At 38.9% G+C, this 12,200-nt stretch overlaps 1 protein-coding gene across 2 annotated transcripts in view; it reads left to right on the top strand.

Annotated features, from left to right (window-relative positions):
* CDKL2 (cyclin dependent kinase like 2) overlaps positions 1–8,593 on the top strand; it is a 44,998-nt gene extending 36,405 nt beyond the window's left edge. Inside the window, exons 13-14 of one of the 2 annotated variants that reach the window (XM_010342608.3) lie at positions 3,516–3,604; positions 6,604–8,593. In XM_010342608.3, the coding sequence (XP_010340910.2) occupies positions 3,516–3,581 (66 nt within the window). In that variant the 3' untranslated portion in view covers positions 3,582–3,604; positions 6,604–8,593. Of the gene's footprint in view, positions 1–3,515; positions 3,605–5,947 lie in introns of both variants that reach the window. The other variant, XM_003931983.4, reaches the window with a different exon arrangement.
* Positions 8,594–12,200: the final 3,607 nt, after the last annotated feature.

The raw sequence follows: 12,200 nt of genomic DNA, 5'->3' as shown, positions 1-12,200 counted from the left end.
TTCATTCTATCTGGTTTTTATGTTTATATTTAAAGTGTTTCTTTTGAAGACAGCATATAAATAGGATCTTTCCTTTGTATACATTCTGTCAATCTTTGCCTTTTAATTGGAATGTGTATTTGTTTATTATTGCTGCTACCTTAGAAATATGGTATTCCCCCTTATCTGTAATTTTGTTTTCTGCAGTTTCAGTTACCTGTGGTCAACTGTGGTCTGAAAATGTTAAGTGGGAAATTCCAGAAATAAATGGTTCTTAAGTTTTAAATTGCACACCATTCTGAATAGCCTGATGAAATCTCAAGCTGTCCGGCTCTGTTCTGCTAGGGACATGAATCCTCTCATTGTCCAGTGTATCCATGCTGTATACTTATGCTACCTGCTCTTTTATTGCTTAGTAGCTGTCTAGGCTTTCAGATAAAAAACCCACAATACTCTATATTTAGGGCTTGGTACTATCTGAGGTTTCAGGCCTCCACTGGGGGCCTTGGAACATGTCCCTCATGGATAATGGGGGACTACTGGCATACTAAATTAATATCCATTTATTTATTTATTTATTTATTTATTTATTTTTATTTATTTATTTTTTAATGAGATGGAGTTTCATTCTTGTTACCCAGGCTGGAGTGCAATGGTGCGATCTTGGCCCATTGCAACCTCCACCTCCTGGGTTCAGGCAATTCTCCTGCCTCAGCCTCCTGAGTAGCTGGGATTACAGGCACACGCCACCATGCCCAGCTAATTTTTTTGTATTTTTAGTAGAGACGGCGTTTCACCATGTTGACCAGGATGGTCTCGATCTCTTGACCTCATGATCCACTTGCCTCGGCCTCCCAAAGTGCTGGGATTACAGGCTTGAGCCACCGTGCCCGGCCACCATTTATTATCTCATAGCTTCTGAGTTAGGCATAGCTGTTTCTCTGCATGAGTTTCACAGGTGGAAATCAAGGTGTCTGCAGTAAAATTACTAATATACATCAGTAATTTTTCATAGTCTACATTGCGTTATTTTCTGGAGGCATTAGGAGAGAAACCATTTCCAGGCTCACTTAGGTTGTTTGGGTAGTTTAGTTTCATATCATTGTAGGGCAGAAGTCCCCACTTCCTTGCTGGCTGACAGCTAGGGGTTGTTCTCAGCATCTAGAAGCCACCCACATTCCTTGGTTCGTGGCCCACTTCCTCTGTCTTCAAGTCTTCAAAGCCAGCAACAGTGGTCAAATCTCTCTTAAACTTGAATCTCTTTGACCACTACTTCTGCCTCATTTCTGACTCACTCTGATGCTAAGAGCTCACATGATTACACTAGGCACACCAAGTCAGCTAATTAGTAACATTTATTCCATGTATAAAGTCCCTTCATATCAGTACTGAAATTAGTTTAACAAGCTACAGACAAGAATCTTAAGGGCATAGCTTTACAATCCTGCAGACGATAGAATGTTTAGACCATTGACATTTACTGTGATAATTGATATTTTTGGATCTAGTCCCATCTTTTTATTATTTGTTTTCTGTTGTTGCTCTGTTTTTTCCTTTTCAGTTTTCTTTTGTTTTTGAATATTTTTAGTATTTTTTTTAGCAATATCTCTTTATATATATTTTTAGTGATTGCTTGAGAAACTATAATATACATCAGTAATTTTTCATAGTCTACATTGTACCCCTCGAAATAAAAAGCAGGAACTGGCCATTAATTTCTCCATTATCCAGGAAAGACATTGGTGTTGAGGTTGACATACCTATCAAAGACGGTAACTACCATGGCTTCCAGTGCTTTGACAAAACCTCAGATGTGTGGTCTTCTGACCGTCTGTGATTTCATATTGTTGGAGCCTTTATTATGTCCCCGGGGGTTGCAGCTGTCTGTAAGATTGCTGTGGCTGAACCAAGAAAGAAGACATATGCAGATTTCTACAGAAATTATGATTTTGCGAAAGATTTGGAGAAGTTGAGGAAGACTGGTATCTTTGAGTACAAAGTGATTTTGGAATACAAAGAATTTCTTTGGGTTGAATTACCTAGAAGTTTGTTACTCATCTGTGTTCCTGAACTATGAAACATTAGTATGTAGTATAAGAAATAGTTTCTCTTGATAAATAATTAACAACAAAAAAGTAGAAAACGTATTCCCTTCTCCCCAGTTTGTAGTTTATGTTACAACTTCATACGTACTACATCTGCATACCTTCAGAAGCCTAATACATTATATGTTTTGTTTTAAACAGTCATAAACGTTTTAAACAATTTATGAGAAAAAAGTTGTCTTTTATATTTACCTAGCTCTTTACCATTTCTGTTGGTCTCTCTTTTTCCCTAAATTCCAGTTTTCCTCTGGTATTATTTTCCTTCAGCCTGAAAAACTTCCTTTAGCATTTCTTGCAGAGCAGGTCTGATGGTGACAAATATTCTTAGTTTTTCTTCATTTGAGAATGACTTTATTTTACTTTAATTCTTGAAATATATTTTATTGGATGTGGAATTTGAGTTGACGTGTTTTTGTTTTTGTTTTCCTCCCAGCACTGTAAAGATGTGATTCTTCTGTCTTCTGATCTCTGTAATTTCTGGTGGGAAATTGTCAGGCATTTGAATTGTTTCCCTATATGCAGTGTTTCATTTTTCTATAGCTGCTTTCTTTTTTTTTTTTGAGATGGAGTTTCGCTCTTGTTACCCAGGCTGGAGTACAATGGCGCGATCTTGGCTCACCACAACCTCCGCCCCCTGGGTTCAGGCAATTCTCCTGCCTCAGCCTTCTGAGTAGCTGGGATTACAGGCACGTGCCACCATGCCCAGCTAATTTTTTGTATTTTTAGCAGAGACGGGGTTTCACCATGTTGACCAGGATGATCTCGATCTCTTGACCTTGTGATCCGCCCGCCTCGGCCTCCCAAAGTGCTGGGATTACAGGTTTGAGCCACCGCGCCCGGCTCAGACTGGACCATTTCTATTACTCTATTCTCAAGTTCTCTTACTGTTTACTTTATCATCTTCATTCTGCTATTAAGCCCATTCAGTGAAATTTTAAAATTTCAGATACTGTATTCGTTAGTTCTAAAATATACATTTGGCTCTCTTTTGTAGCTACTATTTCTCTGCTAAGTATTCTTATCCCTTCATTCATTTCAAGTATGGTTTCCTTTACTTCATGTAGCAGAGTCACAAGGGCTGCTTCAAAGTCTTTATATGATGGTTCCAATAGATTTTTGTTTTTATATTTTGGTAATAAGTAGAAGAGATGGGTTGTAGTAGGCTTACACTGTCATAGCAGATCAGAAGTATCTTTTAATATATGCATAAGCTAGGATCAAAGAATAACATCCACTCAGAAGTAATTTTGGGACTAAAAAAGGAAAAGAATAACATCCCCTTACTTCATCCTTTTGCATGTAGGCAACTTGAGCTATGAATGAATAGTTAGTTCTAAACATCTGATATTTGAACAAATAGAATTGAAATTTTGGGGAAGTGGAACTTTTGCAATTACTGAGAACTTATGATGCTCTATTATTAATTTATAGGTATCAGGACTTCCCCTGTCAGATGATTCAGGGGCTGATTTGCCTCAAATGGAGCACCAGCACTGAGAATCATTTTGGTTCTGAACTGGGTAGGTCTGATTTTCCATACTTAAGGCTGTGCAGCCTTTCACAGGTAATATTTTGTGGCTTGCTGAAGACTAATTTTTTCAGCTGAAACATTCTCCAATGATTGATTTTATGAGAATTTCTGATAAAGAGAGTTGTGCCACTTAGAAAACCAGAAGTAGTATTTATCTCTGGGATGATACCCCTTTTCACAGAGTGTATATCTCTTGCTCCTAAACTAAAATCCTGTATTTTACTGGATATAGTAATGTGAATTTAGGGTGACAAGTGCTCAAGAAAGAGACATACCTGTCACCCTTATCAGTCATTTGCACTGTGGGCCCGTAAAGCAAGATTGACTGATTATAGTCCCACCTCGCTTAATGTTCTGACAGATGCATCCTTAGGTGATTTCACTGTTATGCTAACATCATAGTCTACTTATACAATTCTAGATGATATCATCCACTATATTCCTCAGCTACATGGTATAGCCTATTGCTTCTAGGCTACAGACCTGTACAACATGTTACTATACTGACTACTGTAGGCAATTGTAGCACAGTAGTAAGTATTCATATATCAAAACACAGAAAAGGTAATGCATTGCACTATGATGTTATCATGGCTGCAATGTCACTAGGCAATAAGAATTTTCAGCTTCATGATAATCTTATGGGACCACCATTTTATATGCAGCCCATTGTTGACCAAAACATTGTTATACAGTGCATGACTACACCTGGCAATACTTTTCCCAATAAAGAGAGATCAGTGCTGTACCAAATTATTGCCTTTCTTTTAAACATAACTTTTTAATGTTAAAAAAACCAAAACAAAAATCAGACTTTTTTTTTTTTTTTTTTTTTAATGGTATCTCACTCCATTGCCCAGGCTGGAGTGCAGTAGCATAATCTTGGCTGACTGCGACTTCTGCCTCCTAGGCAGAGACAATCCTCCCACCCCAGCCTCCCGGGTAGCTGAGACCACAGGTATGTGACACAACACCCCACTAATTTTTTGTATTTTTGGTAGAGATGGGGTTTCGCCATGTTGCCTGGGCTGGCCTTGAACTTCTGAGCTCAAGTGATCTGCCCACCTTGGCCTCCCAAAGTGCTAGAATTAGAGATATGAGCCACTGTGCCTGGCCAGTCAGACATTTTTGAGTGATAATTATTTGCTCAAGTAAGTCTTTCAATGTTTAATATCTCATTAACTATGTAAAATATTATGATGATAGAATCCCACATTCTCATAACTGTATTTTTTTTTTTTTTTGAGACAGTATCTCGCTCTGTCATCCAGGTTGGAGTGCAGTGGTGCAATCTTGGCTTACTGCAACCTCCACCTCCTGGGTTCAAGCGATCCTCATGTGTCAGCCTCCCAAGTAGCTGGGATCACAGGTGTGTGTCACCACGCCCAGCTAATTTTTGTATATTTAGTACAGACGGGGTTTCACCATGTTGGTCAGGCTGGTCTCAAACTCCTGACTTTAGATCATTCACCCGCCTTGGCCTCCCAAAGTGCTGGGATTACAGGCATGAGCCACCATGCCCAGCCCATAATTGTATTAATTAATCTGTTAACCTTTACAAAACATTTTGAGCATCTGCAACATTAAAGGTAAATTTACTATGAAGTAAACAAAGCTTTAGTTTTGATCTTTCATTTGCACAGGTCCTTTCAAGGCCCTGGAAGAGTCTTTGCAGTGCATTCATTTGAGTTAATTAATGTTGAACAATGAAAAACTAATTCATACAAACTGTGTAAACTACAGGCTCTGCAAAACTTGCATATGTTTTGTCAAAATTAGTTATTTGCATAAAAGGAGATATGTGTTACACATGATAGTTTTGATTGGTAATTACTCTAAAGATTGTCTTAAAAATTTGCTTTTGATACATCTAATTGAAATATAAGGTTTTCTTAAGCTACATAGTACCCACCAATATTTTTATTTTTATTTTTTTTGAGACGGAGTTTCGCTCTTGTTACCCAGGCTGGAGTGCAATGGTGCGATCTCGGCTCACTGCAACCTCCGCCTCCTGGGTTCAGGCAATTCTCCTGCCTCAGCCTCCTGAGTAGCTGGGATTACAGGCACGCGCCACCATGCCCAGCTGATTTTTTGTATTTTTAGTAGAGACGGGGTTTCACCATGTCGACAGGATGGTCTCGATCTCTTGACCTCGTGATCCACCCGCCTCGGCCTCCCAAAGTGCTGGGATTACAGGCTTGAGCCACCGCGCCCGGCCTTACCCACCAATATTATCAATATATATACTTTTGAGAAAGCAAGTGAGAAAGAAATTAAGTTTTAGAAAGACTTTAAGTAAGATAGTTGGTGGTATATTCTTCTGTGCTTTTAGATGCTGCTCTTGCACTTGAGATGACATCTTCATGCAGCAAGAGTGCTGATATCCCAAGAGGAGAGATTCATAGTTTTGATCATTTCCTTCTGAACTGCCTGCATTTTCTGAGAAAGGCCTTCTAGAAGAAGTAAAGACAAAGACTTCCAAATGTTTCAAAGGAAGACTGAACAAGTGCCCCTCCCCAACTGTTATCCCATCACCTTTCACATCCACTGATGCTATATCAAGATATATCCAGTGGAAGAACAGTGATATGGTTCTTGTTACACGAATGTGTATTTACTGTTAGGAGATTGTTTATTTCAAGTCACCCATGATTAAAAGTGTGTAAAACAGGGGAACAGAGAGAAATGCTATAAAAAGGCCATGTTACTCATGCATTGAACTTTGTGTGTTTTCTGTATAAATGTGTATATTTATTTAGAAGAGAGTTTGGTGGGGCTAGGGGATACAAATTACAATCAGTTGAAGAAAATTGAGGAAACTCGGATCAGTAAGAGAGACTGTTTGCTTTACCCGAATTTAACTATGAAAACACACTTGAAAATCTTACTTGCTTCTAGATATTAAGGGAGTATATAACTGCTGTCCGTGGGTAGATGTGTATCTTTGGTTTCAGTAATTATTGTTGATGTTCTATCATTATATTATAGGACTCTGGCCACTATGCTGATCTTCTAAGAACCACACTAATGCAAGCCTGACAGAGAAACCTTCTCTTTTGATGACTTACTACAACTCTGGCATTGGGTAGTTCTCTGTATTGTCAGATTCTGGTGCTAATGTTCCATACAGAATTGATCAGGACTGATTTACTCTTCTGTGGACCAATTGCTATTGAACTGCCCAGCCAAAGAGGCTCTGGGGAGGGAATGTTCATGATTATGGACTCCACTTTTGTCCCCTGGTAGTTTAAGGGTGATACTAGAATCCAGAGAAGTTCCTGTCTCCTTGTGACCTCAAACACTAAGGCCTTCTCAAAAGCTTTTCACCACGGTGCAAAATCATTGACCTACATTCCACACATCTTTTCCAAGGTATGAATCCAAAACTTCATAGGTGAGAGGAACAAACCAAGTTGGCTACAGGTTCTTGATTTCTGCATTTATTATTTTAGAGAATGGTTGTTTAGGGAACCAGAATTTGTGAGTTTTTTGCCTTAGCCGATTAATAGTGTGTTGCTTTTTTTCCCAAAAGCCATTAACTAGAACTTAGCCGAAGAGTTTAAATAGAACTTTTCTTTATTACTCTGAGGAACTTAGTATTGAAATTCTGACTTTGGGTATTTAAGCCTCAAAACAGTAGGGCATTCAAGAGGAGGCGAATAAGGGGTTTCAATGTACAAGTGTATAGGTGGTGGTTAAATTAAAATTTGGTCTTGATTTAAAAGCTCTACTTTTAATCTGTGACCAGGTGTTTGACTACATTAGTATGGCTAACATGCTGAAAAAACTAGGGTATCAGCATCAATAGCCTTCACATTAAAATGTTACTATTTTATTTTTACTTTTAAAAAAACTGCCAATAGATTCTGCAGCATGGCAAGCAGGTAATACTTCAAGCCAAATGGCGCTTCAGCTTATTTCAATACTATTTTTCTGTGAAGATCAGTGTGAAAAGATCTGCTCAATGTTTGAGGTTCTAGGATCAATTACTTTCCGATTTTCATGCTAGCTTTTGGTATCTTTTGCCTATTAAAACACCTTTGAACTTTAGAATTAAGGAAGTAAAAATTATTTACTATAAGTCAAAGTTACGACTTGAGGATCGTATCTAGTTAGAACCGTGGCAGAACTACTGGAAAAAGAAGATTCTGCAAATTGATTTCAGTGATTCTTGTTGATGTAATCATAATCATCAGCAATAATAGATATTGAACCAAATGTTCCTTTTTTTAAGTTTAAGGTTATTTAGTGTCTCTTTGCAAGGATCTAATTTAGTCACATACTAATAGGGAATATGTGTATGTACTGGTGGGAGCAGTGGGCTTGCTGCGTGTAGGTATGTTTTAAAAATAATAAATATTATCTTACTGAGTGCCATAGATGGTTTTAATTTAGATTTATTTAGTTAAAGATACTATAAATAATATATACACCATTGTATGGTAGTTAGCAAATAAGTTTGAAATCTGTTAATTCTTCTGGAAAACTTTGGAGGTAGGGGTGGCAAGCTAATTTTCTTGTATAGCCGGTGATATAAGCAGCATGGTCATAAAATAACATGTCTTGTAAAGACTAACTAGTAAAAGTTGTGACAGAACCTGGTTTTCCTGACTTAGAATCCGTTGCTTGCTTAGAATATCTGACTTCCCATTGAAATGGAACATAGAAAATGTGTTTTCTTATGTGACTCTCATTACTGGTTCCTTTATCTTAGCTGTGCTGCAGTGTAAGGCTGGACCTGTAATACACTATATATCAGACTAGGCTGAAAAATACAATCGATTTGTTTTCCAAGCCCTCCTCTGTATAACGGAACCATGGGCAGGGAATTAATGAAACAACGGAGCACTGCTCCTAAGGCTTTAGGCTAGTCTTAGTGAATCGGACTAAATGGATTTTTCTCTGTGGTTTTGCGTTGTTTTTGCATTAGAAGCAGGTGCTTAACACTCCTCTATATGAATAAAAAATTATGTTCTCACATTGTTTTCTCAAGGGTCTTATTTTTCCTCTTGATAGTTTCAGACATGAAATAACTTGAAAATGTAGTTAACGTACAGCGTATTTTTTCTTAATATGCCCTCTGAGAAGTAAGTACCTTATGTTATCACTTGTGGTTTAGAGCTTTGTGTTTATAGATATTTGTGGACATCTGATGTGGAATATATTCTGAAAATTTTTCTTTAAAACAAAAACCCATCCACAAAACAACATTTTCCTTTGTTTTTAGTGAGAATTCAGTTTTGCCCATGGTACTTTCCTAGTTTCTGTATTCTCTACTTTGGCACTCAGGGTCATCTCCTGTAGAAGTGAAGAAGGTAAAATTTTGGAAAATGTATTGTCTGGTGAAATTCTGGTAAAATTTTGAAAAACATATTGTTGATTAACATGAACATATAAGAAGGTTCAATTCAGCATGTTTTCCTATCCCTAAGCTAGGGTAGGGTTTCCTGTCAGTCCGGAGAACAGCTTTCATATCAGTTTACCTCCATCCAGCTATCTCATCTGCTCCAGACCTGGAAGGTTATCTTCATTAATATTGTTGCTAGGATTTAAAACTATCTTTTGACCCCCAAAATAATGTTTTAATTGGTCACTTCTCTCATCAAACTGTTTTATTATTTTATTTTTATAGTTTTTATAGACACAGGATGCCACTATGTTGCCCAGGCTGGTCTTTAGCTCCTGAGCTCGAACGATCCTCCTGCCTCAGCCTCCCAAAGTGCTAGAATTACAGGCATGAGCCACCATGCCTGGCCTCCCCGACCTGTTTTTAGTTATCTTCCTTGGCTTCTCACTCCTTTTGTTTACATGTATACCTATCCTCCCAACTAGTTTTTTTTTCCCCTTTACCTAGAAAAGCAATTTATTGAAAGGTGTTAAGTTGCTCTTCAACCTGCCAGAAGAGTCAGGGTTAGATTCTGAAGGTACACAGGCAAGAACAATACCCAGTGTTACTGTTTCACTAAATTCTCAGTATCTATAAAGATGGGGAGCCTTATTTATCTATTTTTGTGCCACACCATCTAGCACCGTGATTTCTAGGATGACAATAGTAACAATAACCCTATGAAAGTAGGAATGTTATTCATGTTTTGTAGCCAACATAATAGACTTAGAAAACTTAAGGGATTGACTCAGTTGTGACTTAATAAATAATAGAGCCATGAGTATTGAAATAAACATATGACTATGATTATTTAGAGCTGGAATTAATTTTAAAAATCTGTTTAGATAATATAACATTGAGAGCATAGACACCTGGAGCCACATGCTTCCTCATTTATTTCCAGAGGAGGAGGCCAGGCATTTCCCCAGCCATTAAACAGCACTTCACTGTTATTGAGCCTAATTTGGATACTGGTCATCCCTGAATCAATCACAGTAGCCAGGGGAATGGCGAGCACTGATAGGCTTGGATCTTGGGACTCTGTTAACTTCCCTTCCCTGAATTAATAATGAGAGCAAAGGGAAACTGGATTATACTGGATTATACTGGCTTAGGCCAATAGCAGCCCACCCATGGAACCACATGGCTTCCACAGAGCAGAGCAGGCACAGAATGAACACTGGAGAAACAATTATAGTGCTAACCAGAGATGGGCATTTTTGAAGCTGCAAAAGGAATGCTTTATTTTAGATCTGGGCACATCTGCTAAATTGTCCCTCAGAAAGACTGTACTAATTTATATTCTCACCCACAGTAAATGAAAACATTTTCTCACGTTAGATATTAATAGTTTCCATTTTGGCCAGATAGATGAGTGAAACTTACCTTGCTTTGGCTTACATTTTCTTGATTACTACCGAGGTTACACATATTCTCATATCTTTTATGTATATATATTGGTCATTTGAATTGCTTCTGTCAATAAAATATATTAAGGTCTTTAAAAAAGGTAAAGCCGATTTTAGTTTGAGTATCAGAGACTTCCCTCTGTAGATGGTCTTCCTATATCTGACAACAAGGCAAAAACCGGATTCAGATAATATGGTTTGGCTCAAAACATATTGTGGATAAAAAGTGATTTTTGAGAAATGCAACACAGCCAGAAGAATTTTTTTTTTGAGATAGAGTCTGACGCTGTTGACGCTGTTGTCTGACGGTTGCTCACTGCAACCTCTGCCTCTCAGGTGAAGCAATTCTTCTGTCTCAGCCTCTGGAGTAGCTGGGATTACAGGCGTGCACCACCACGCCTGGCTAATTTTTGTATTTTTAGTAGAGATGGGGTTTTGCCCTGTTTGCCAGGCTGGTTGCGAACTCCTGACCTCAGGTGATCCACCCACCTCGGCCTCCCAAAGTGCTGGGATTACAGGTGTGAGCCACTGCGTCCGGCCAGAATGTATTTTTAAATTACACTTGTCTTAAGTAAGGTAGTAGGGTCCCCCCCACCCCACCCTTTTTTTTTTTACTGGGTTTTGGGAGGAAATAAGTCAATGAGCGATTAGCACATCTCCCTCCTGGGGCAGAGGGATGAAAGAGAAGCCAGTTCTGCTTGGATGGACAGGAATTACTTAAGGAAAGTTATGAAAGGTCTGAGCTCTGGAATTGCGCCGTTGACCTGACACCCATTTCTCTGGGATGACACCCTACTCCCTTGGCTCTGCCCAGGACTGCCTTGTGCTGACAAGCCGTGATCCAGGAGGTGGCAGTAAAGCCCCTCTCACTGCAAGCCATATCCTTCCCAAGGGCAAAAATGCTGCAATCGATGACAAATTTTAGCTGAGGGGTATTATCTGTTTCTTTTTGTCCATGTATTCAATAAATGGTCTTTTTCCATTGTAAAGGGCACAGTGTTAAGGAGTGCTCAAACTATCTGAACCACAGGCTTGGCCAGGGAGAACTAAGAGGCCATCAGACAGCACTGCTAGTGGAGGGGCGCCCCCTGGTGGGTGGATGTTGTTAGCGGAACACTCCGGTAGTGCAGGTGCCCAGGTGTTTAGGAAGCAGAAGAGATCAATGCACTTGACTTCCTCAGTCTCTGCGATTACGTCAGGGCCTCCCTAATGTCAGCAGGTGGTTGGCTAACTCAGAGATCAGCAAGGCAAAGCCAGTGGCTAGGCGGGGGTCTAGGCTGGTGAGAGCATGGGGGTGGTGGGAAAGAGCTGTGGACTTTACTGAGAATCCCGAACAAGAAAAACAAGTTGGAGAATTATGAAAGTAAGTTTTCCTCACAAAATGAAATGTTGGCATATGGGTAAAGGCAGAGTGGAAGGAAAAATTTTACCTCCAGGTATACCAGCCCAATAAGAGTTCTGAACATCTTTGGAATTAATTTGGAACATGGTTTTCAATTGTGATGTCTGTGTAAGTGGCAAAATGTAAGTCAATCTTCATAATGCTTGGAAATGTGAAGATTAGTCTGCACTGGCACTGGCTTGCTTTCTTGATTATGTTTGGAGTGCGGCATAGAGAGTTTGCATGGTGCAATCCCAGACACATTTCCAACCTTTAAAACAGTTGGTTAATATGTGTGTTAAGTCAGCCGTCAGTACACTCAAATTCCAAATCTGAAAAAGTGCAGGGCCTCATGTTGTTTTGGGAAAATAAGCCATGTGTTTTGTGTCTAAAATTTAAGCCCTTGATA

The sequence above is a fragment of the Saimiri boliviensis genome, chromosome 3 (genome assembly GCF_048565385.1).
Source record: "Saimiri boliviensis isolate mSaiBol1 chromosome 3, mSaiBol1.pri, whole genome shotgun sequence".
NCBI lineage: Eukaryota > Metazoa > Chordata > Mammalia > Primates > Cebidae > Saimiri > Saimiri boliviensis.
This window is presented reverse-complemented; position numbering and strand designations above follow the sequence as displayed.